The 25,903-nt window shown below is 46.9% G+C and overlaps 2 protein-coding genes across 5 annotated transcripts in view; one reads left to right on the plus strand and one right to left on the minus strand.

Moving 5' to 3' along the window:
• The window catches only part of AIMP2 (aminoacyl tRNA synthetase complex interacting multifunctional protein 2), a 344,265-nt gene that overhangs the window by 288,453 nt on the left and 29,909 nt on the right, over positions 1-25,903 (plus strand). The gene's annotated exons all lie outside the window — the stretch shown is intronic.
• The window catches only part of PMS2 (PMS1 homolog 2, mismatch repair system component), a 39,777-nt gene continuing 14,002 nt past the window's right edge, over positions 129-25,903 (minus strand). For 2 of the 4 annotated variants that reach the window (XM_050783952.1, XM_050783955.1), the window contains 8 exons: positions 24,834-24,933; positions 21,614-21,698; positions 19,159-19,314; positions 16,150-17,011; positions 11,864-12,031; positions 7,610-7,710; positions 6,640-6,809; positions 129-2,693 (listed from right to left, as the gene is read on the minus strand). In XM_050783952.1, the coding sequence (XP_050639909.1) occupies positions 2,550-2,693; positions 6,640-6,809; positions 7,610-7,710; positions 11,864-12,031; positions 16,150-17,011; positions 19,159-19,314; positions 21,614-21,698; positions 24,834-24,933 (1,786 nt within the window). In that variant the 3' untranslated portion in view covers positions 129-2,549. Of the gene's footprint in view, positions 2,694-6,639; positions 6,810-7,609; positions 7,711-11,863; positions 12,032-16,149; positions 17,012-19,158; positions 19,315-21,613; positions 21,699-24,833; positions 24,934-25,903 lie in introns of those variants that run through there. The other 2 variants (XM_050783953.1, XM_050783954.1) reach the window with 2 other exon arrangements.

Below are 25,903 nucleotides of genomic sequence, written 5' to 3' on the forward strand. Positions count from 1 at the left end.
CTGGGCGCTGGAGGCAGCAGGCCAAGGGTTTCCCAGCTCTGCTAACTGCTTCATCATAAAATAGGAATAACGCAGGCATTAGTTTTTCCATTGCTGCTGTAAACAAATTACCATAAATTTAGTGGCTTGAAGCAACACAAATTTATTATCCTACAGTCTGTAAATTAGGCCCACAGTGCTGGTTCCTTCCAGAGGCTGCGGTGAAGCATCCGTTTCCTTGCCTTTTCCAGCTTTTCCAGAAGCGGTCCCCAACCTTTTTGGCACCAGAGACCGGTTTCACAGAAGGCAATTTTTCCACGGATGGGGGTAGGGAATGGTTTCAGGATGATTCAAGCGCATTGCATTTACTGTGCATTTTATTTCTATTATTATTACATTGTAATGTATAAGTAAATAATTCTACAACTCACCATCATAGACTCAGTGGGAGCCTGAGCTTGTTTTCCTGCAACTAGACGGTCCCATCTGGGGGTGACGGGAGACAGTGACAGATCATCAGGCATCAGATTCTCATAAGGAGTGTGCAGCCTACATCCCTCGCGTGTACAGTTCACAATAGGGTTTGTGCTCCTATGAGAATCTAATGCCCACCGCTGATACGACAGGAGTTGGCGCTCAGGTGATAACACCAGCCATGGGGACTGGATCTAAATACAGATGAAGTTTCGCTGGCTTGCCCGCCCCTAACCTGCTGTGCACCCTGGTTCCTAACAGGCCATGGACCACTACTGGTGTGTGGCTGGAGTGCTGGAATCCCTGTTCCAGAGGCTGCTTGCAATCCTTGACTAGTGGTACCTCCTTCCATCTCCAAAACCAGCAAGGCAGCTTCTCTCTGGCCAGCAGGGAAAGGTCTCCACCTTCGAAGGACTCACCCAATGGACTGGGCCCACCCAGACAATCCAGGATAATCTCTCTACTGCAAGATCCTTGACTCGGCCAGGCAGTATGGCTCACACCTGTCATCTCAGCACGTTGGGAGGCCGGGGCAGGTGGATCACCTGAGGTCAGGAGTTCGAGACCAGCCTGGCCAGCATGCAACATAGTGAAACCCTGTCTCTACTAAAAATACAAAAATTAGTCGGCTGTGGTTGTGAGCACCTGTAATCCCAGCTACTCTGGAGGCTGAGGTGGGAGAATCACTTGAACCTGGGAGGCAGAGGCTGCAGTGAGCTGAGATCAGGCTATTGTACTCCAGCCTGGGCAACAGGAGTGAAACTTCAAAAAAAAAAAAAAAAATTCTTCACTCAATCACACCTGCCGAGTCCCTTCTGCCATGTGAGGCAGCCTGGTCACAGGTTCTGGGGATTAGGACACAGCTGTCTTGGGGGCTATTATCCTGCCACAGCTGCCAGTCTGCAGAGTTCGTAAGTGGGATCCTGCAGACGCCAGCACAGTGCCAGACACGATGGCACAGTTACTACTGTACTGCCTCCTCCATCCAGGAGCCCTCTCTTCCTTGAAGCCCAATCTGGGGAAGGGGTGGGGCAGCAGAGGAGTCACATCCGTCCTCATTGGGCCCCCAAGAGGACATCTTTACTTCCATTTTCAGCCCAAACAGGACAAGGTTCCATGAAAACGACTTGAAAAGACAGACAGGGATTCTTATATTCCCAGAACCACTCAAGGCCAGTAACTGGAATGTTCTACAGTTCACACCCTGAGGAACCAAATCACAGCATCAAATTATGGGAAAATCAAACTCTTTTTGCTCCCCTGCGAGGACAGCACTTTGCTACCTTGGCCGCACAGAGGAATGTTTAAAAATAGTGACCCCTGTCCCATCCAGTCATTTTCTTCCAGCCGGGCAGAGAATCCCCCTTGTTTAAAAATTTAATGTGAATCAGGACTGAGAATCACTAACCCAAAAGGACCCTAATTTTAAATTTATGAAATTAAAGAAGAATTTAATTATTAAGGGTTGAAAGTTATAGATTAAACTATGTCCAGCCAGAGCAGAGGGCTGAGTGACTTCCACAGCGGTTTGTTTTGTTTTGAGACGGAGTCTTGTTCCATCCCCCAGGGTAGAGTACAATGGCGCGATCTCGGCTCACTACAACCTCCGTCTCCATGGTTCAAGAGATTCTCCTGCCTCAGCCTCCCAAGTAGCTGGGATTACAGGCATGCACCACCACGCCTGGCTAATTTTGCATTTTTAGTAGAGGTGGGGTTTCTCCATGTCAGGCTGGTCTCGAACTCCCGACCTCAGGTGATCCGCCTGCCTCAGCCTCCCAAAGTGCTGGGATCACAGGCATGAGCCACCACGGCCATCCCAAGTGTTCTTATTTTTATAAAATATGTTCCTGCCTGGACACACAGACACACACACACACACACACACACACGAGCGCATGCAAACAGAGAAAAAAAAAATTTTGCAAGTAGCGCTCCATCTGGTCTGAAAAGGTTCTCAAGATCACTTTTAAATGGGTCTGATGTGTTTTTTTTTTAAGTAGCAGGTTCATTTGAAAACAAAAAAGGTTAGTGAAGACCCTGTCTTTCAAAACATAAAAATCTGCAATAAAACCGATGATTCCACACAGTGACTACTGTCAGTTCTGCGAAATGACACCCAGGTTGGCTATGTGTCTCATGGTTGGCCTTCCATGGGGACAGTTCCAGGGGTGGTCCATCTCCCCCATGTGGGTGATCAGTTTCTTCATCTCGCTTATGTTAAGAGCAGTTCCAATCATCACCTGAGGACCAGACACAATGGTTCAACGTTTTAATAGGTTTTTTTGACATCAGAATGGCAGCTCTTCAGAAGCACTGTTGTCTAAAATGAGACTGGACAAGATTACAGCTCAAAAAAACCACCTTCCCTGAAAAACCTTCCCCCAGAGAAGCCTAGGTTCTAGATCTCAGCCCTCCACCTTTCTGTGACATCAGGTCCCTTGTGGCTGCTTCGAGGTGGCACCGCCTCCACTCCAGACGCGACCACACCTGTCCCGAACGCAGCCACTCTCAGCGGCCACCCTGCCCTCTCACCCTGGCAGGTGCAGCAGCCTCCCGGCTGGGCTCCCCGCCCCACTGCGAGCCCTCCGAGCTGCTCTCCACCCAGCAGCCAGTGATTACATCTAAAGCGCTGTCAGGTCATGTCGTTCCGCTCCACAGCTTTCCCCTCACCTGAACAAAAGCCCCCGTCTGTCCCTGACTTGGCCCTCACTGGGCTGTGCCTGCACCCGCACCTCCAAGCACGAATGCCTCCCTTCCTCACCCCAGCTGCACTGCTACTCCCTTCCTCTTGCACATCAAGCAAACACCTGCCTCAGGGCTGCGGCACTGCCGGGACCCTCTCCCCCAGTGGGTGCAGGCGTCACTCCCCCTCTGTTGAGCTCCACCCTGCTGCCCTGGCAGGGTGCACCAGCCCTGGCCCTGCTGCCTCCCTGCCATGGGTCCTCTGACAGGAAGGAGAGGAGACAAGCCTGAAGCGCTCTGTCGCCTCCCTTCTTCCTGCAGCACCCTGAGGGCTTGCCATGTGCCAAGCACAGTCGGAAAGCGGCGACAGCAGTGACAGCAGGGTTCCACCAGGTCAGAGGAGGACAGATAATCAACAAGTCAACAGAGAACCAAGACAGATGGCGCCCAGGAGAGGGGGCCTGCTCAGGTGTGGGGAGGGGGTGAAGGGTGAAGGTGGCAAACCCAGGTAGAGAGGAGCGTAGGGAGAACAGGTGTAAGGCGGGGAGGAGACTGCGCGAGTGTGGAACTGGAAGGCGGCTACATGGCTGGAAGCGTGGTGGGGAGGAGATGGGGCTGGAAGGGTGGGCAGGGCTCAGAGCAGGGGCCTCGTGGGCAGGCAGTGACAACACTGGAGATGGAGGAGTAGGCCAGGGTGGGAGGGAAGGAGCAGCCTGTGGTTCCCCGGGCCCCTGAGTCACACTAAAGACTCAGGACGTCAAAACTGACCAGCTGTGAGCTCAGCTCCACACTCTCACTCACAGACACCAAGACTGGAAGGTCCATATTAGGTCTTGTTTTTTTTTTGCGAGGCAGGGGGTGGTGAGGAGACTGTCTCCCAGGCTGGAGTGCACCGGTGCGATCTCAGCTCACTGCACCTCCGCCTCCCAGATTCAAGCAATTCTCCCGCTTCAGCCTCCCGAGTAGCTGGGATTACAGGCGCCCGCCACCACGCCCAGCTAATTTTTGTACTTTTAGTTGGGGTGGGGTTTCACCATGTTGGCCAGGCTGGTTTCAAATTCCTGACCCCAGGTAATCAACCCACTTCCGCCTTCCAAAATGCTGGGATTACAGGTGTGAGTCACCACGCCCAGCCCATATTAGGTCTTTATCAAAGCAACACTGTGGCTAGAACTCAGACTCTGGGCCCTCTTCTAATTAAACTCTGCCTTTGAGTCATTTCATCTAATCTCATGGCTGTAAGTTGCACCTAATGCTCCCACAGCAGGCTCCCTCCCACCCACTCCCCACGTGGCCCCCAGCTGCTGCTCTCCCCAGCTGTGGCAGTCAAGGCACCCCCTTCCAGTCTGTTCTCTCTCCAGCAGCTGCAATCATGGGACTCTTAGTCCATTCTCTCCAGTGGCTCCCGCCACACACAGCACAGACCCCAGGGTCTAGGCATGACCAGCAATACTCTACGTGGCTGTCCTCTGGTCGCCGCTCTGCTCACTCCCTTCCCCTCTCCAGGGACACAATCGGCCTCTGGCTTCAGTCTTCCTACTTCCTCCACTTGGAAAGTTCTTACCCAAGAGGGCTCCAGCCTACTTTTTTTTTTTTGAGACAAGGTCTTACTCTGTCACCCAGGCGGGAGTACAGTTGCGTGATCTCGGCTCACTGCAACCTCGACCTCCCCGGCTCAAGTGATCCTCCCACCTCAGCCTCCTGAGTAGCTGCTGACTGCAGGCACCTGCCACCACGCCTGGCTAATCTTTTAATTTCCCCACCTTTTAGATGGCAGCTGAGATGCCACCTGCCCAGATGCCATTCCCTGACTACCATCTCACCTGGTCACCATGTTTTTCTGTAGTCATTTCCTGTCCCAAAATGCTGTTTTAGGCTGGGCGTGGTGGCTCACGCCTGTAATCCCAGCACTTGGGGAGGCCTAGGCGGGCGGATCACGAGGTCAGGAGATCGAGACCAGCCTGACCACCACAGTGAAACCCCACCTCTATTAAAAATATAAAAATTAGCCAGGTGTGACGGCACGCGCCTGTAGTCCCAGCTACTCTGGAGGCTGAGGCAGGCGAATCGCTTGAACCCGGGAGGTGGAGGTTGCAGTGAGCTGAGATCACGCCACCGCACTCCAGCCTGGTAGCAGAGCAAGACTCTGTCTCAAAAACAAACAAACAAACAAACAAAAGCGCTGTTTGAATCTGTTGGCTGTGCTCACTGGCATCTAATGGGTGTCGTTTATTTGTGGTGATGTCTGTTTCTCCCCACTGTCCGCTCCACAGGGGAAGGGGCCGCAGCCGCCTTGTTACCCCTATGTCCCCAGCACCTGGAGCAGGGCGGGCCCACAGCAGGGGCTCAAGGAGCATCTGCTGAATAAGTAAAGGAATGGCATCCTGGCCTTTCCCAATGGCCAGCTGATACAGAGTCACTTTTCTTGGACATCAGGCTACTCCCCACTGCAGGCATAGCCCCTGCTACCACCTTCCAACACCAACCAGAGCAGCGGCAGTGGTGCCACGTGCAACGACACCCACAGCACCCCGTGAAGCACCCGCTGCCTCGATGACTCTGCAGAACCTTGTCTAACGCCTCCGAGTCCTGGCAGCAGCAAATCTTTATCTACCAGTGTTGTTAGGACCCATAAGGTCCATAGACGAACAAGGAGCCTCAACCACTAACTGCGTTGGAGTCAACAAAAGCTCTGAGATAGAATACTGGCCGGGCACGGTGGCTCATGCCTGTAATTCCAGCACTTCGGGAGGCTGAGGCAAGGGGCAAAAGGAGACCATGTTTCTACAGAAAATTTAAACATTAGCTGGGCGTGGTGGTACGTGCCTGTAGTCACAGCTACTCGGAAGACAGAGGCAGGAGGATTGCTTCAGCCGGGGAGGTCAAGGCTACAGTGAGCTGTGATTGTGGCACTACACTCCAGCCTGGGCGACAGAGGGAGATCCCGTCTTAAAAAAAAAAAAAATACTGTTTTTTTTTTTTTTTCTTTGAGATGGAGTCTCACTCTGTCGCCCAGGTTGGAGTGCAGTGGTGTGAACTCGGCTCACTGCAAGCTCCGCCTCCCGGGTTCTCACCATTCTCCTGCCTCAGCCTCCCGAGTAGCTGGGACTACAGGTGGCCGCCACCACGCCCGGCTAATTTTTTCGTATTTTTTGGTAGAGACGGGGTTTCACCGTGTTAGCCAGGATGGTCTCGATCTCCTGAACTCGTGATCCTCCCGCCTCGGCCTCCCAAAGTGCTGGGATTAGAGGCTTGAGCCACTGCGCCCGGCCAGGAATACTGTTTAACTGAGGTAACAAAAGAGCAATAACTATGAGTTCAAGGTCCCAGAGAATGCAGACTACATAGATGCTCAGCTATGATGTTCCACGTAGCTCTGTGTAAAATGACCCCTGGCAATCACAAGGGGGTTTAACAGCCTTGACCAACTCAGGAGCTGGGCTGAGACCTTCCTCAGACTGAAGCTTGAGCAGCTGAGCTGACAGCCGGGCTTTCTTTACTCACCGACTTCCGACAGGCTCTGGAGGCAAACATCTGCTTGACTCGGGACGGCCGGCACATGACCCCAGGGCTGTCGCTTAGCAAAAAGATCAGTTCATCGATGTCCTGGGGTCCGAAGGTCCAGTTTTTACTAGTTGGCAAGGAAATCAATTTAGCCCTTTCAGTCACTGGAGCTAAAAGAATACAATTTTGAGAAAAATCCATGATTTGAGAAACACGTTTCACTTGAAAGCTACTTAGAATGAACATCTGAGGCTGGGCGCGGTGGCTCACGCCTGTAATCCCAGCACTTTGGGAGGCCGAGGCGGGCGAATCATGATGTCAGGAGATGCAGACCATCCTGGCTAACACGGTGAAACCCCGTCTCTACTAAAAAATAGAAAAAATTAGCCAGGCCTGTAGTCCCAGCTACTCAGGAGGTTGAGGCAGGAGAATGGTGTGAACCCGGGAGGTGGAGCTTGCAGTGAGCCGAGATTGAGATTCCATCTCAAAAAAAAAAAAAAAAAAAAAATGAACATCTGAAAGAGAGAGGACAGTCACAAAATGCTTTTTGGGGGAGGCTTTTTCATCTTTTATAAAATTAAAAAACTGGTCTGTATGACCTGAAAGATTATTCCCAGCTCTAAAAAGACAAGAATCTATAGTTCTAATTTTTTTTTTTTTTTGAGACAGAGTTTCACTCTTGTCACCCAGGCTGGAGTGCGGTGACATGATCTCGGCTCACTGCAACCCTTGTCTCCTGGGTTCAAGCAATTCTCCCACCTCAGCCTCCTGAGTAGCTGGGATGACAGGCGCCCGCCACCACACCAGGCTAATTTTTCTATTTTCAGTAGAGATGGGGTTTCACCACGCTGGCCAGGCTGGTCTCGAACTCCTGACCTCAGGCGATCTGCCCGCCTTGGCCTCCCAGAGTGCTGGGATTACAGGCTTGAGTCACCACACCCAGCCGCTATGGTTCTAATTAATGACTTACCATTTTCATCAATAACAAAATCAAAGCCATTCTTTCTAAATATTTCCAGATTTTCTATCAGAACAGCTTCGTTAACAGCAGTTAAGTTGAGAGTCTGAGGTCTGAAAAACACAAAAATGATGCAAACTGTATCCTGAAGCCAAACATTTTGCTTTACAGCAGAAATGAAATGAAAACAACAATACTGTATTTTGAATTCATGTCAAAATAGCAACATGAATAACAACACTATTCAGCTAAGTGTCATAAAACTTCCTGAGAAGTTCCTTTTAATTCTCTCTTTCTTAAAGTTCTTTTTAGAAGATAAAGTAGCTACAGGCCAGGTGCAGTGGCTCACGCCTGTAATCTCACCACTTTAGGAGGCCAAGGCAGGCAGATCTCTTGAGGCCAGGAGTTTGAGACCACCCTGGTCAACATGGTGAAACCTTCTCTCTACTAAAAATATAAAAATTAGGCCAGGCATGGTGGCGCGTGCCTGTAGTCCCAGCTACTTGGGAGGCTTAGGCAGGAGATTCGTTGGAACCCAGGAGGCAGAGGTTGCAGTGAGCCAAGATCACGCCACTGCACTCCAGCCTCGGAGACACAAGACTATCTTCAAAAAATAAAAAAATAAAAAAAACACCCACAAAAACAAAAATGAGCTGGAAGTGGTGGCTCATGCCTGTAATCCCAGCTACTTGGGAGGCTGAGGCACTAGAATTGCTTGAACCCAGGAGGCGGAGGTTGCAGTGAGCTGAGATCGCACCACTGCACTCCAGCCTGGGCAACAGGGCAAGACTCTGTCTCGAAAAAAAAAAAAGAAAAGTTAAAGTAGCTACAAAAGTAGTTTGCCTTTTCCTCAGTCTGCCACCCCAATGACTCCAACTTTTTCTGAATCCTTTCCTTAAGGATAACAATATCACAAAAATGCTATTTTTCCTCCTTCTAATAGAGAATTTGAAACACTGGGTTAGGTCATTGCCAGCATTTGTAAACAGAATGAACAGACAGAATTTATTTTGCTATCCTGTTCCATCCTCTGCCTGTATTATATCTCCATCCTTCTCCTGGATTTAGTGTGTGCTTTTTTTTTTTTTTTTTTAACTTTTTGTTATTTTTTCAAAGATAGAGACAGGATCTCACTATGTTGCCTAGGCTGGTCTCAAACTCCTGGGCTCAAGTGATCCTCTCACCTCGGCCTCTGAAAGTGCTGGGATTACAAGTGTGAGCCACTGCATCCAGTTCTGAGTGCTGGATAAGACAAACACTGCTAAAGGCAGGAGACAGCCAGTGAGCAAACACAGGCGTGGTCCTGGAGCTAACAGATTACTGGGGAAGAAAGACGTTGAGCAGATACTCATGCAAGTCGATTATGATGACAAACGACAGAAAGGTCAGGAAGAAAAAGCACCCAGTGTCATAAGTGAGACTTCACCCAGGGTCAGGAAGTGACCTTTGAGCTGAGTCTGGGGATCAGGTAATGGGGGAGAAGTGGGTGCAGGGGGCAGGACAAGTACTCTAGGCAGAGAAAACAATGTGTGCCAAGCCTCGGGATGGACCGCTGATGTTTGCAGAGCCACACATAAAGATATCCTTCATTCTGCTTAGTGGCCACACAGGGATTCATCAGGCCTGCCAAGGGAAAAAGAAAGATGGCCAGAGAGGCTCGAGTACAGGGAACAAGAGGAAGAGGAACGGGAAAAGCTACAGAGGTCAACGGGGCCACCCTACACAGGGGCTGGCAGGGCAGGGTGGAACTGGGCCTTTATCCTTTAATCTTGAAGTGTGGTCCATCTGGGACCCAAAGTGGTCTGTGATTACCTGGGCCAACTTGAGATGTCGCAGACGAGAGGTTATCTTTGCCGAATGGCTAAAAAATGCAAGACCTCAGCTGGGCACGGTGGCTCATGCCTGTAATCCCAGCACTTTGGGAGGCTGAGGCGGGTGGATCACCTGAGGTCAGGAGTTCGAGACCAGCCTGATCAACATGGCAAAACCCCCTCTCTACTAAAAATACAAAAATTAGCCAGGTGTGGCAGGCGGGCGCCTGTAGTCCCAGCTACTCGGGAGGCTGAGACACAAGAATCACTTGAACCGGGAGGCAGAGGTTGCAGTGAGCCAAGATCACACCACTGCACTCCAGCCTGGGCAAAGGAGCGAAACACTGTCAACAAAACAAAAAAAAAAAAAAAAAAAAAAACCTCCATTAAGAGGAACAGGGAAGGGATATCTCAGGATTATAAAGTAGCTTACTAAATGTCTTTATTATTACCATTGCCTCCTACTGAGAATAAAAACAATTCATGCATTCCACAGGAGAGTACGCAGTAAACTAGATAGGTTTTTTCCAGCTGTTCAGGGATACATTTCTCCATGTGGGATCTACTTGTTGGGATCTCAGTTCACTTCTCTGTGTGGTTTAATTTCCCGCATGAAAATCCATGACCTCTTCTTACAACTTTGCTCAAGACAAGACTTTGGTTTTATACTATACACTATCACACCTGGCCTTTGTAAAGTGATCAGGGTAAAACATCCCAGTTTGGCCGAGGAAAGAGAAATAGCAAATTCTGCAGTGACTATCTTAAAATAATGTTTATATTTTATTTTATTTATTTGTGAGGCAGAGTCTTACTGTCTCACTCTGTCTCCCAGGCCGGAGTGCTGTGCAGTGGCATGTTTATATTTTATTTATTTATTTGTGAGGCAGAGTCTCACTGTCTCACTCTGTCTCCCAGGCCGGAGTGCTATGCAGTGGCACAACCATGGCAGCCTCAATCTCCTGGACTCAAATGATTCTCCCACCTCAGCCTCCTGAATAGCTGGGACCACAGGCACACACTATCAAGTCTGGCTAATTTTTTATATTTGTTGTAGAGACAAGGTTTCACCATGATGCCCAGGCTGGTCTCAAACTCCTAAGCTCAAGGGATCTGCCTGCCTCAGCCTCCCAAAGCTCTGGGATCATAGGCGTGTGCCCCTGCACTCAACCTGCAGCGACCATCTGACTCCTGATTACTCTACTGTAAATCAAGACTGGCGCACAGGCTTTCTGAACACACACATTCCATACACTATCCATACTAATACTGGGTACTAAAAATTGCCCTCATCAAAAGGAGCTTCTGGCTAACCAGTGATCAACATTTTTAATAGCTAAAAAGGTCTGATACTTAGAGAACATGTTAACTGTGTGAACTTGGGCAGGTTACTCAACCTCTCTGTGTGCCTCAGTTTTATCACTTGTGGAATGGTGATGGTAACAGTAACAACCTCATTGGTTTTTGAGGATTAAATGAACTAATACACACACATTATTTCAACAGTGCCTGGCAGATACTAGGCATTCAATAAATGGTAACTATCACTATTATTAGGTAAAAAGTATAAAAATCTGCTATACGAATACTTATGGAAAAATACATATATACATATAGACACACATATAAACTAGTAGATCTCTTTTTTTTTTTTTTTTTTTTTTTGAGATGGAGTCTCGCTGTGTCGCCCAGGCTGGAGTGCAGTGGTGGATCTCGGCTCACTGCAACGTCTATCTCCCAGGTTCAAGCGATTCTCCTACCTCAGCCTCCTGAGTATCTGGAATTACAGACGTGCACTGCCATGCCTGGCTAATTTTTTGTATTTTTACTTTTTATCATTATTATTTTTTTTTGAGATGGAGTTTCACTCTTGCTGCCCAGGCTGGAGTGCAATGGTGCGAACTCGGCTCACCACAACCTCCATCTCCCGGGTTCAAGCGATTCTCCTGCCTCAGCCTCCCAAGTAGCTGGGATTACAGGTGCCCGCCACCATGCCCGGCTAATTTTGTATTTTTACTACAGACAGGGTCTCACCATGTTGGTCAAGCTGGTCTTGAACTCCGGACCTGGAGTGATCTATCTGCCTCAGCCTCCCAAAGTGCTAGGATTACAGGTGTGAGCCACCGTGCCCGGCCTTTTTGTATTTTTAGTAGAGGTGGGGTTTCACCATGTTGGCCAGGCTGCTCTCGAACTCCTGACCTCAGGTGATCCGCCTGCCTCGGCCTCCCAAAGTGCTGGGATTACAGGTGTGAGGCACTGCACCCGGCCAGTTCGATCTTTTTTATTTTTTACACCCCTCCTTCCTAGATCTCTTCCTTTTTTAGTAGATATGAGGTCTTGCTATGTTGCCCAGGCCGGTCTCAAACTGCTGGTCTCTTGCGATCCTCTTGCCTCGGCCTCTGTTAGATCTTAAATTTGAGGGGGAGTTTGGGAATCAACACTAAAAAACACTTACGCAATAAGCCTCTGTCCCTGGAGCACGGTGTGCTGTTGCAGCATCTCAAAGTTGTATTTCTCATCCGTGGCATGCTGGTCCACTATGAAGAGATCCTCGTTCAGTTTGGTTATTATAAATCCCAGGTTAAACTGACCAACGATTTCCATTTCTGCAAACATCGTTTTACTGCAGGTAGAAAATGTTAATTATGAGACACTGTACAAGATTATTTTTCTGATTATGTTATAGATGACTGTAATAAAAAAAAAGTCAGACAATACAAAAACACAAAATAATAAAGTCCCCAGTCATCCTACTTTCTTTTTTTTTTTTTTTAAGACAGAGTCTCGTTCTGTCACCCAGGCTGGAGTGCAATGGCACAATCTCAGCTCACTGCAACCTCCACCTCCCAGGTTCAAGTGATTCTTCTGCCTCAGCCCCCTGAGTACCTGGGATTACAGGCAAATGCCACCATGCCCAGCTAATTTTTGTATTTTTAGTAGAGACAGGAGTTTCCTCATGTTGGTCAGGCTGGTCTCGAACTCCTGACCTCATGATCTGCCTGCCTTGGCCTCCCAAAGTGCTGGGAATTACAGGCATGAGTCACCGCACCTAGCTTAACCATCCCACTTTCTAAAGATAACATTAATTATTCATTCATCCAAGTCTCCGGAGAAGGCATCAGTTGCTACTATTAACAATTTAAATGGAATATATCCTTCTAGACCCTTGTCTCTCTATATAAATTTTTTTTAATTTTAAAAAACAAAAATGGAACCTTAATTCTCCATTCCACTGTCATCACTTAATGCATCTGAAAGATGTTTGTAGATCTGTACACATAGATCTACTTCATTTTTTTATTATTATTATTTTTCTAAGACGGAGTCTCACTCTGTTGCCCAGGCTGGACTGCAGTGGCATGACCCTGGCTCAAGGCAACCTATGGTCCTGGGTTCAAGCGATTCTCCTGCCTCAGCCTCTCGAGTAGCTGGGACTACAGGCATGCACCGTCAAACCCAGCTAATTTTTTTCTTTTTAGTAGAGACGAGGTTTCACCGTGTTGGCCAGGCTGGTCTTGAACTCCTGACCTCAAGTGATCCACCCACCTCGGCCTCCCAAAATGCTGGGATTACAGGCGTGAGCTACCGCACCCAGCCTACTTCATTCTTTTTAATGGCCACATAGGAAGTCACTGCACGGATGTACAGTAATTTGTCTGTCAAATTCCCGACTAAAGCACATTTCGGTTGTTTCCAATTTCAATCGTGCACTCAAAGCTGCAACAAAGACTTCTGTGCATAAACCTGCTCATCTGTGGGTGCATTTCCGGAAGACAGACGCTAGAGGCAGAGTCACATATGTACTTTTTGATGGGAAATCTGAGAAAATGCACATTGCCGCCAATGGTGTCTAAGAGTACCTTTTGCCAATACTGGATATCAACCCTTCTAATCTCTGCCAGGCCGACCCCTGGGCCCTTTGCTGGGTGACTTCAACATCTAATGTCATTAGATACTATCTTAGTCAATCCGGACAAAAGACAGACACCACCCCTAACCTTCACACGAGAAACTGACACTGTCACTCTCAGTCCCACATAAGTAAATGCGGTGAAAACGGATTTTCCGCAGTACCAGTGCTGTAACTGTAAGAAATGACTCTGTTAAAGCAGACGTTTTAAAGCAGACTCTGTTAAACCATGGACGTTTTCTGGTTCTCACCTGGTGGCCTGAGCTGAGGATGAAAGGAGTTGAGATTAGGCTGGGCACGGGGGCTCATGCCTGGAATCCCAGCACTTTGGGAGGCCAAGGTGGGCAGATCATTTGAGGTTGGCAGTTCAAGACCAGCCTGGCCAACATGGTGAAACCCCATCTCTACTAAAAATACAAAAAATTAGCCAGGCGTGGTGGTGGGCCCCTGTACTCCCAGCTACTTGGGAAACTAAGGCAGAAGAATCGCTTGAACCCAGGAGGCAGAGGTTGCAGTGAGCTGAGATCATGCCAGTGCACTCCAACCTGGGTAAAAGAGCGAGACTCTGTCTCAAAAAAAAATAAAGGGCTGGGCACGGTGGCTCAAGCCTGTAATCCCAGCACTTTGGGAGGCCGAGGCAGGCGGATCACGAGGTCAGAAGATCGAGACCATCCTGGCTAACACAGTGAAACCCCGTCTCTACTAAAAATACAAAAAATTAGCCGGGTGAGGTGGCGGGCGCCTGTAGTCCCAGCTACTCCGGAGGCTGAGGCAGGAGAATGGCATGAACCCGGGAGGCGGAGCTTGCAGTGAGCCGAGATCGCGCCACTGCACTCCAGCCTGGGTGACAGAGCAACACTCCGTCTCAAAAAAAAAAAAAATAAATAAATAAAAAAATAAAGAAGCTGATATTGTTGTTTCTTTCTATAAGTGCTCCAGGAAGACCCAGTCCCATGCCACCATGCTCATCACCATCACAATCAACCACAGGGGAGAGTCTGGTGAACTGTGAGACCTCCACATGGCATGGATTACTGAGCCCACATTTCCTATTGTGAGGGGCTCCACACAGAGCTCAAATCCAAGTCATAACCAAACCAATCCCCAAATCTTATCTTCGAGGGTCTGTCTCCTGGTACCAATTCCATATCAGTCAGAGTACAATCAAGAGACAAAAACCACACCAGTGATTTTAACAGGGATTCTGTTTGTTTTTTTTTTAAAGACAGGGTCTTGCTCTGTCGCCCAGGCTGCAGCACAATGGAATGATCATAGCTCACTGCAACCTCAAACTCCTGAGCTCAAGTGAGCCTCCCGCCTCAGCCTCCTGAGTACCTGGGACTACAGGCATGCAGCAGTGTACTTGGCTAATTTTTTTTTTTCTTCAGAGATGGGGTCTCATTATATTGCCCAGGCTGTTCTCAAACTCCCTGCCTCAGCCTCCCAAAGTGCTGGAATTACATGGCACCACCATGCCAGGCCTGAGGAGGAAAAATTTATAATAAAGCATTACACAAACTAGTAAAAAGTGATTAACTACTATGTTAATAAATACAGGAATGGAAAATGCTACTACCTCTAGGGAAGAGGGAGAGTCCTCAGAAAAGGAACTCTTTTTTTTTTCCCTTTTTTTTTTTTTTTTTTTTTTTGAGATGGAGTTCGCTCTTGTTGCCCAGGCTGGAGTGCAGTGGTGCAATCTCGACTCACCACAACCTTCACCTCCCGGGTTCAAGTGATTCTCCTGCCTCAGCCTCCCGAGTAGCTGGGATTACAGGCGTGCACCACCACATCCCAGTAACTTTGCATTTTTAGTAGAGACAAGGTTTCTCCATGTTGGTCAGGCTGGTCTTGAACTCCCGACCTCAGGTGATCTGCCTGCCTCCGCCTCCCAAAGTGCTGGGATTATAGGTGTGAGCCACCGTGCCCGTCAGAAAAGGAACTCTTGTAAGAGGCCCCTCCCCACTCAGGCTGAGTTTCAGATCTCCTCGGAGCAGGAGTGGCTGCAGCCTGCTGGATGAAGAGAAGCTGCCAGAGTGAGTGATGACGCAGGAACTCCTACACCACAGGAGGGAAGGGAAAGGACATCCCAGAAGCATCCCAGATACCAGCAAAAATACCACCTCCCCTGGCGCCGATCCCAGGCTCTCCCGGGAATTGTCTGAATGTGCCCTGGTTCCCAGTACACAGATAATCTGCTCAAAAGCTGGTGCTGGCCTAAAAGACCCAAGTCTTCCATGTCTTTGGAGTCTATGTCCTGCCACAGAGAACAGTATCTGGCCAGGCGCAGATGCTGGAATTACAACTGTGCACTACCGTGCCTGGCCAATTTTATTGTAGAGACAGGGTCTCCCTATGTTGCCCAGGCTGGTCTTGAACTCCAGGGCTCAAGTGATCCTCCCTCCTCGGCTTGGCTTCCCAAAGTGCAGGGATTACAGGCGTGAGCCACCGCACCCAGCTTCCAAATACTCTTAAGAAAAAAACTTTACCTGGCCGGGTGCGGTGGCTCACGTCCGTAATCCTAGAACTTTCAGAGGCCGAAGTGGGTGGATCACCTGAAGTCAGGAGTTCGAGACCAGCCTGGCCAACATGGTGAAACCCTGTTTTCACCAAAAATACAAAAATTAGCCAGGCATGGTGGTGCGCACTTGTAATCCCAGCTACTCAGGAGGCTGAGGCAGGAGAATCACTTGAACCCGGGAGGTGGAGGCTGCATTGAGCCAAGATCGCACCACTGCACTCCAGCCTGGGCAACAGAGCGAGACTCTGTCTCAAAAAAAAAAAATAAACAAAAATTTAAATAAAAGTAAAAAAGTAAAAAATTAAAACGTTACCTTATCTCTTTCCTTAGTTCATCTTCAGCTGCTTGATTTTCTCCAGGGCAAATCTTTGCCCTAAACTTCCTATAATTCTGTTCACCTTCACTTTGCTGTGTTTCACGATGTAACTGCTTTATTCGTTTAGCTAAAGAACTCATAGAGAAGTCCAGGGCTACAACCTTCTTATTAATTTTAACAGCTACATCAACCTGAGAGGCTGACACGTTCTGAGTATTTACTAACTTTTGACGAATGTCAGAATTGGAAAGAATTTCTTCTTTTTTAAAACGCTTTGTGTTTGGGGATGCGAGATTAGTTGGCTGAGGCGAAACTCGAAATTTACACGCTGTGTCTTCCTGGTTTGGATGGCAGTCCATATCTGAAAAGGAGTCGTCAGTTTCAGGCGCTTTCTCTTGAGAGTCCGCGTGTTCCTGTGAGCCCCTGTCCTCTGGGGAGCTGGCCGCACACTCGCTGCTGCAGTGACTGCCCGTGTCTGGGATGCTGAACCCCTCAGAATCCACGGAAGTGCTGCCATGCCCCGAGTCCTTCTCCACCTCCGCTCCGTCCGTAGGGTCCCTGGGTCCCTGACCGGAACTCGTTGCCTCTTTCTGAGGTCTCAGGAAGCCTCTGTCAGAGACGGCATCTGAAGTGCTAGAAGATGGCGTACCCCTTTTCTGTCCTGGAGGGCTCCTTCTTGCTTCTGGAGTCTTTGGGCTGTGAGGCTTGTTCTCCGTTGTGTGATGAAGAGAAAAGGCCTCTCGCAGTCTGGAAATGGACACGTCCCTTTTTTCTTCTCGAGTCCTTAATGAAGGGGAATGATCCTGCTTTTCTACTAAGGGCTTCTCCAAATCCGCTGCATGCATTTTTACTAAGTTACCTAAGCAAACGTGAACGGAGAAGAGGGTCAGGGACTATCCCAAAATGGTGAGAGGACGTGCTTATGTGAACAGATACTTCACAAAAGAGGAGATCCACATGCTAATTACACAGATGAACACGGTTCAATGTTCAAAATAAAACTATAATATGGGCCAGGTGTGGTGGCTCACGCCTGTTATCCCAGCACTTTGGGAGGCCAAGGTAGGTGGATCACATGAGGCTAGGAGTTCAAGACCAGTCTGGACAACATGGCAAAACCCTGTTTCTACTAAAAATACAAAAATTAGCCGGGTGAGGTGGGGCACATCTGTAATCCCAGCTACCTGGGAAGCTGAGGCACGAGAATCCCTTTAGCCCGGGAGGCAGAGGTTGCAATGAGCAAGATGTCGCCACTGCTCTCCAGCCTGGGTGACAGAGCGAGACTCTGTCTCAAAAAAAACCAACACAATACAATGTGGCCATATACTCACCAGAATGGGCAAAATTTAAAAACGACAAATTCTCACAAAGATCAGGATGGAGTGGAATGACTGAATACCTCTGGTAGGAATGAACCTGGTACAGCTGCTTTGAAAAGCTCTCTGGGAATACCTCCTAAATCTGAATGGATGCACACCTGCAACCCAGCATAGTACTCCTATCAGAAGTGCCTATTGGCTGGGCACAGTGGCTCACGCCTGTAATCCTCGCCCTTTGAGGTCAGGAGTTCAAGACCAGCCTGGCCAACATGATGAAACCTCGTCTCTACTAAAAATACAAAAAAAAAATTAGCAGGGCACAGTGGAACAAACTTATAATCCCAGCTACTACGGAGGATGAGAATGAGGCAGGAGAATCACTTGAACCTGGAAGGCGGGGGTTGCAGTGAGCCAAGATCACTCCACTGCACTCCAGCCTGGGTGACAGAGTGAGACTCCCTCGCAAAAAAAAAAGAACTACCTATGCATGTTCGTCAAAAGACATGGATAAGGATGTTCATGACAGCATTCTTCATTATAGCCCCAAACTGGAAACAATTCCAATATTCACAAATTACGGTATCTGACTATAATGGAACACTGTACAGCGAATGAATAAATGAATTTTGCCACATGACTTGGGTGAATCTCACAAACGAAATAATGAGAGAAAGCAACAAATCACAGAGAAGGACAGACTGAATAACCTCAAATTAAAAACAGATTATACTGTTACAGTTTTTTTGTTAGTTTGTTTGTTTTGAGACAGAGTCTTGCTCTGTCGCCCAGGCTGGAGTGCACTGGCAGGATCTCAGCTCACTGCAAGCTCTGCCTCCCGAGTTCACGCCATTCTCCTGCCTCAGCCTCCCAAATAGCTGGGACTGCAGGCGCCCGCCACCACACCGGGCTAATTTTTTGTATTTTTAGTAGAGACAGGATTTCATCATGTTAGCCAGGATGGTCTCCATCTCCTGACCTCGTGATCTGCATGCCTCGGCTTCCCAAAGTACTGGGATTACAGGCGTGAGCCACCACGCCCGGCCTAAATTCTGTTAGAAGTCAGGAAATCCCAGTATTTTCAGAGGCCAAGGCTAGAGGATCGCTTGAGCTCAAGAGCTCGAGACCAGCCTGGGCAACATGGAGAAACCCCATCTCTAATGAAAATACAAACATTAGCCAGGTGTGGTGGCAGGCACCTGTAATCACAGCTACTCGGGGGGCTGAGGTAGGAGAATCTCTTGAACCCAGGAGGCTTCAAGGTTGCAGTGAGCTGAGATCACGTCATTGCACTCCAGCCTGAGCAACAAGAGCGAAACTCCATCTCAAAAAAACAAGCATGACAAGGGAGTTAAAAATGCAGTCACTGTAGACTTCTTCCAATCATATATCTTATATTACATCATCCATTTACAATTTACAAAAAACTAGAGGTACTTGGAGGCAGCTACTTGGGAGGCTGAGGCAGGAAGATGGCTTCAGCCCAGGAGTTTGAAGCTGCAGTGAGCTACGATGGCGCCACTGCAGTCCAGCCTGGGTGACACAGCAAGTCCCTGTCTCAAAAAAAAATTAAAAATGATAGTATAAGAGACTTTGTTTCATGTCAAAAAACAAAGCTTACCTTGGAAAAAATAAGGAAACACATTAGCTGAAAGCTTTAGAAGCTGTTTGTACACAGTATTTTTCTTACCTTCAATATCCAGCAGTGGCTGCTGACTGACATTCAGCTTGTTGACATCACTATCAAACATTCCTATCAAAGAGGTCTTTAAAACTGCCAACAAAAGCTTTTCCTCTTGTAGTAAAATTTGCCTTTTATCTGGAGTAACATTGATATCAACACATTCTAAAGAAAAAAAGAAAACACACTTATTATGTTTAAATTCACTTTTATTTATTAATTATTATTTTCAGACAGGATCTCACTCTGTCGCCTAGGCTGGAGTGCAGTGGCGCGATCTCAGCTCACTGCAACCTCTGCCTCCTGGGTTCAAGTGATTCTCCCGGCCTCAGCCTCTGAAGTAGCTGGGATTACAGGCGAGTGCCACCACACTGGTTAATTTTTGTATTTTTAGTAGAGACGGAGTTTCACCATTTTGGCCACGCTGGTCTCGAACTCCTGACCTCAAGTGATCCACCCACTTTGGCCTCCCAAGGTTCTGGGATTACAGGCATCAGCCACTGTGCCCAGCCAAATTCACTTTTAACAATAGAAATTTCCCCATCTATTATTTCATTCACTTGTATTTATCACAAGTACTATGAAAAAAATACAGTGTCCAGGTTAATATTCATAAATTATGAAATCATTTCTCATGCTGGCCACAGTGGCTCATGCCTGCAATCCCAGAACTTTGGGAGGCCGAGGCGGGTGGATCACGAGGTCAGGAGTTTGAGACCATCCTGGTCAAGATGGTGAAATCCCATCTCTACTAAAAATACAAAAATTAGCTGGGCGTTGTGGCGCATGCCTGTAGTCCCAGCTACTTGGGAAGCTGAAGCAGGAGAATCGCTTGAACCCGGGAGGCAGAGGTTGCAGTGGGCCGACATCGTGCCATTGCACCCCAGACTTGGCGACAAGAGCAAAACTCCATCTCTCAAATAAATGAGCAAAAGACAATTTTTGAATAGACACAATATAGAAGGGCTTGAAAAGCTGAATTGTTAAAGGAAAAGCAAATAAACACATAAAAATAATTTTAAATATGCAAATTAAATAAGGTATTTTAATCCCCTACTGAATTTAGCTTAACCATTATAATACCTAATACATTATAGGTAGATGTGTAAATTGGTACATCTAGAATGCAATATAGAAAAAGCCTTAAAATGATCATATTCACGGACCCAGTAATTCTACTCCTAGCAACTTATCTTAAGAATAATTAAAGGCGTAGGCTAAGCGCAGTGGCTCATGCCCTGTAATCCCAGTACTTTGGGAGGCTGAGGCGAATAGATAAGTTAAGGTAAGGAGTTCAAGATCAGCCCGGCCAACATGGCAAAACCCCGTCTCTACTAAAAATACAAAAAAATGAGTCAGGCGTGGTGGCGGGCGCCTGTAATCCCTGCTACTCAGGAGGCGCAGGTGGGAGAATCACTTGAACTCAGGAAGTGGAGGTTGCAGTGAGCTGAGATTATACCGCTGCACTCCAGCCTGGGAGACACAGCAAGACTCTGTCTCAAAAAAAATACAATAATAAAGATGCAGATAATGATTTAATTATAAGGAAAGTATTTGTAATTTCCAAAAACTAAAAACAACTTAAATTTTGAAAAATTTAAAAATTAAAATACCAAACTATAACCATGCATTGGAATATAATTCACTTATTAAAATCACATTTCTGATTAAGTTTTAATAATATGGAAGAGAAAACATTCAAATCTAAGGATAAAGCACAGTATACAAAGTTATTTTCTCATTCCAAAGAATATGGGAGTAGGGGAGAAAGAAAGAAAGAGAAAGAGGAGAGAAGATATTTTTTAAGGTATGTACATATGTATTTCTAAGTATCTAGAAAAAATACTCAATGACAATAAACCAAAATTTTAACAATCAGAAAAAAAAATCTATATGAAATGAATTATTTGTGAAATTAGGAAGAACATTTAGTCTACTTTCTCCCTTGGTTGGCATTAAAAAAAATTACATCTTCCTAATAATACAATTAACATAGTCTCAAGTAGAAAGCGGGAACTCTGTTTAAGAAAAACAAAATTACGGGGTCAGGAATGGTGGCTCATGCCTATAATCCCAGCACTTTGGGAAGCCAAGACAGGCAGATCACAAGGTCAGGAGATCGAGACCATCCTGGCTAACACGATGAAACCCCATCTCTACTAAAAATACAAAAAATTAACCAGGTGTGGTGGCACACACCTGTAGTCCCAGCTACTTGGGGGGCTGATGCAGGAGAATCGCTTGAACCCGGGAGGCAGAGCTTGCAGTGAGCCGAGACTGTGCCACTGCACTCCAGCCTGGGCGACAGATCAAGACCCCGTCTCAAAAAAGAAAAAAAAAGAAAACCAAAAACTTACATGACTATAAATTGTTATCTCATTCCGGTCAGAACAGAGCTATATAATTTCATTGTATTCTTTGAGGCATTAGTCACTAGTTCTACTGAAATGCCAATGGAACTTACCTGAATCAACAGAAATGTTAAGAACAACAAATGGATACTGATGTCGATTATACATGTGGTAGACCTCGTTCACAAGTCTGGAGACCTGCACAAAATACAAGGAGGAGAAAAGAATATATGACAAATGTTCCCGGCCCCCCCACATTCTAACAACACACTATTCTAACCAACCAGCATGTTCTTAGAAGGGAATTTTTTTTGTTTTAATGAGACAAGGTCTCGCCTTGTCATAGGCTAGAGTGCAGTGGAGCAATCATGGCTCACTGCAGCCTCAACCTCCCAGGCTCAAGTCGTCTTCCTGCCTCAGCCTGCCATGTAGCTTGGACTACAGGCAGGATTTCTTTTTTCTTTTTTTTTTTTTTTTGAGATGGGGTCTCACTCTTGTTACCCAGACTGGAGTGTAATGGCGCGATCTTGGCTCACTGCAACCTTCACCTCCAGGGCTCAAGTGATTATCCTGACTCAGCCTCCAGAGTAGCTGGGATTACAGGCACACGCCACCACAACCAGATAATTTTTGTGTTTTTAGTAGAGACGGGGTTTCACCACGTTGGCCAGGCTGGTCTCGAACTCCTGACCTCAGTTGATCTGCCTGCCTCGGCCTCCCAAAGTGCTAGGATTATAGGCGTGAGCCACTACACCTGGCCTAAGAATACATTTTTTAATAGCTTTACTGAGATATGACTAACATGGAATAAACTATACATATTTAAAGTGGGCAATTTCACAAATTTTGACATATACACAAACACCTGTGAAACTATCCCCACAATCAAGATAATGAAAATATCCATCACCAAAAATTTCCTCACAACTCATGAAGCGATATTTCACTAATCATAGATCCCTAAAACTGAATTTTTCCAACCTAAAGTTGCTCTACGAGAAATTCTAGTGAAATGCGGGCACAGCTGAAATATTCATAAAACACATTCAACGTACATAGAAATGTATTTATGGCATTAAAATGTCATTAGAAATAAACCAAAATATCACATTAATTATTAATAGTTACAATTAATAATTATGAATCCATCACACTATAGGTTAAAAAATTTAGAAGATCAACCACATCTGGCAGATTACAAGCGAACTCTAAAGCATCACTGAAATACAGGGACCGGGAGTGGTGGCTCACGCCTGTAATCCCAGCACTTTGGGAGGCCAAGGCAGGTGGACTGCCTGAGCTCAGGAGTTCTCGACCAGCCCAGGCAACACAGCGAAACCCCGTCTTTACTCAAATACAAAAAATTAGCCGGGCATGGCAGCATGCACCTGTAATCCCAGCTACTCAGGAGGCTGAGGCAGGAGAATTGTTTGAACCTGGGAGGTGGAGGGTGCAGTGAGCCGAGATCACGTCACTGCACTCCGGCCTGGGCGACAGAGCGAGACTCCATCTCAAAAAAAATAAAAAGAGAAAAAGAGAAACAAAAAATATTACTGAGGTACAATGTTGTGCTGTAATCATATCAAGATGATCTGTTTAAATTTGAGGCAGAAGCAATCTGAACCCTTATTTTCCTAGGAAAACAGAAAGAAGGAAGAGAAAATATAAAAATCTGTAGAAAATATAGAAACCATGTAATCAGTCTATACTGAAAGGTGACACAGAATGTTATAAAATGTTTAGTTTCTTCAAATAGTTTTAGTTTTTACAATAATAAATATACTGGTAATTAATATGTGTTTATATATGTATGTATATATACACACAACGTATATAACGTACATATTCACATACAAACACACTCACGTATATGCAATTTAAACAACTATACACAGAGGCCAGGCGCGGTGGCTCATGCCTGTAATCCCAGCACTTTGGGGGACCAAGGCGGGCGGATCACGAGGTCAGGAGTTCAAGACCATCCCGGCCACATGGTGAAATTCTGTCTCTACTAAAGATACAAAAAATTAGCCAGGCGTGGTGGCGCAGGCCTGTAATCCCAGCTACTTGGGAGTCTGAGGCAGCAGAATCGCTTGAACCCAGGAGGTGGAGGTTGCAGTGAGCCAAGATTGCGCCACTGCACTCCAGCCTGGGTGACAGGGCGAGACTCTGCCTCAAAAAAAACCCAAAAAACAACAACAAAAAAACTGTACACAGATAGATACGCTCCTTGACTTATGATAGGGTTATGTCCTGATAAACCCATAAGTTGAAAATATTGTATGTCAAAAATGCCTTTGTGATAACCTAACCTACTGAATGTCCTATCTCAGCCTTGCCTCAGAATACTTACATTAGTCTATAGGCAAAATAACACAATATCTATTTTATAATAAAATGTTGAGTATCTTCTGTAATTTATTGAATACTATACCGAAAAACAATGGTTCCATAGGTACTTGAAGGATGGTATCTACTGCAAAAATAACTTCTGCAACAAGGTAAAGTAGTAGAAAAATATTTTTTTTTTTGGCTAGGCGCGGTGGCTCATGCCTGTAATCCCAGCACTTTTGGAGGCCGAGGCGGGCGGATCACAAGGTCAGGAAATCGAGACCTTCTTGGCTAACATGGTGAAACCCCGTCTCTACTAAAAATACGAAAAATTAGCCAGGCGAGGTGGTGGGCGCCTGTGGTCCCAGCTACTCAGGAGACTGAGGCAGGAGAATGGCGTGAACCCGGGAGGCGGAGCTTGCAGTGAGCCAAGATCGCACCAGAGTGACAGAGTGAGACTCCACCTCAAAAAAAAAAGAAAAAGAATTTTTTTTTGAGACACAGTCTCACTCTGTCACCCAGGCTGCAGTGCAGTGGCACAATCTCGGCTCACTGCAACCTCCATCTCCCATGTTCAAGCGATCCTCCTGCCTCAGCCTCCCATGTAGCTAAGATTACAGGCATGCGGCACCAGGCCTGGCTATCTTTTGTATTTTAGTAGAGACGGGGTTTTGTCATGTTGGCCAGGCTGGTCTCGAACTCCTGGCCTCAAGCAATCCACCCGCCTTGGCCTTCCAAAGTGCTGGGATTACAGGCATGAGCCACTGTTCCCGGCCAGAAAAATCTTCAGTTGAAACATCTTTTTTTTTTTTTTTTAGTTGAAATATCTTAAGTTGGGGGCCATCTGCAGTAGAATTCTGTAAATGCCCAAAATTAGGTAATGTTAAAGCCATGTTTCTCAAAGTCCCGAGTTCCATGTAAACTGCCTATTATCAGAAAAAAAGTTATCCATTAAAAGTCAAAGGCATAAAGAATAAACTAATACAAAAAAATTGTAAATACCTTTGCTGGGTCACAAGGCCGCCGGTTGATAAAGAAAAACTGTCTGTCTGTTGAACTCCTTCCAACTCCATGCGCGCATTGTGAAATGAAACCTGAGATGCTATTCAACATTAATATGGTGAGGACAGGATTCCAGAGTGAAAAGGATTAGAAATACGATCACATGGCAAATTCTTTTTTTTTTTTTTTTTTTTTGAGATGGAGTTTCACTCTTATTGCCCAGGCTGGAGTGCAATGGCACGATCTCGGCTCACTGCAACCTCCATCTCCCAGGTTCAAGCGATTCTCCTGCCTCAGCCTCCCCAGTAGCTGCGATTACAGGCATGCACCACCACGCCTGGCTGACTTTTTTTGTATATTTAGTAGAGATGGTGTTTCACCATGTTGGTCAGGCTGGTTTTGAACTTGTGACCTTGTTATCCGCCCGCCTCGGCCTCCCAAAGTGCTGGGATTACAGGCATGAGCCACCACGCCCGGCCAACATGGCACATTCTTAAAGTGAAATGAAAACAAAACCTCAGGTGACGTGCTGATAAGTATCACTATTGCAGTGCATGGGTATCTGTGCTCCAAATCTTGATGAGTCATCAAAGAACCAGACCTTCTGGAATGCTCTGAAGCTCCTACAGTCAAGCAATGCACCACAGGCGATGCAGTGGGTCCAACACTGATGTGTTGCAGCTCTCCTTATCCTTCCTGATAAATCCTCCGTAAGAGGAATGGGTCTCGCTTCACATGCATTCTCAGAACCTCCGTACTGCCGCCCCTGGTTTGTCAATGAAGTCTAACCACTTGTGCTCAGGATTCTGCCCACATTCCCTCCCCTTTCACAATCTCCTGGTTAGGAAGCTTGTATCTCACATCTTAGTAAAGCCCTTGCTTCACATGAGACCCACCCCGGGGACACCGGCGTTTCCGGAAGAACACCACCTTCACACGAAGACACGAAGCTCCGTGTTTACAATCTCAGGCATAGGCCAAAAGCAAGTGGACGAGGAATAAGAAATATAGATCTAAACGCAAAAAAACAAACAAAAAGAAATACAGATCTTAGGCTCAGTGCGGTGGCT

This window comes from Macaca thibetana, chromosome 3, assembly GCF_024542745.1.
Source record: "Macaca thibetana thibetana isolate TM-01 chromosome 3, ASM2454274v1, whole genome shotgun sequence".
Lineage (NCBI taxonomy): Eukaryota > Metazoa > Chordata > Mammalia > Primates > Cercopithecidae > Macaca > Macaca thibetana.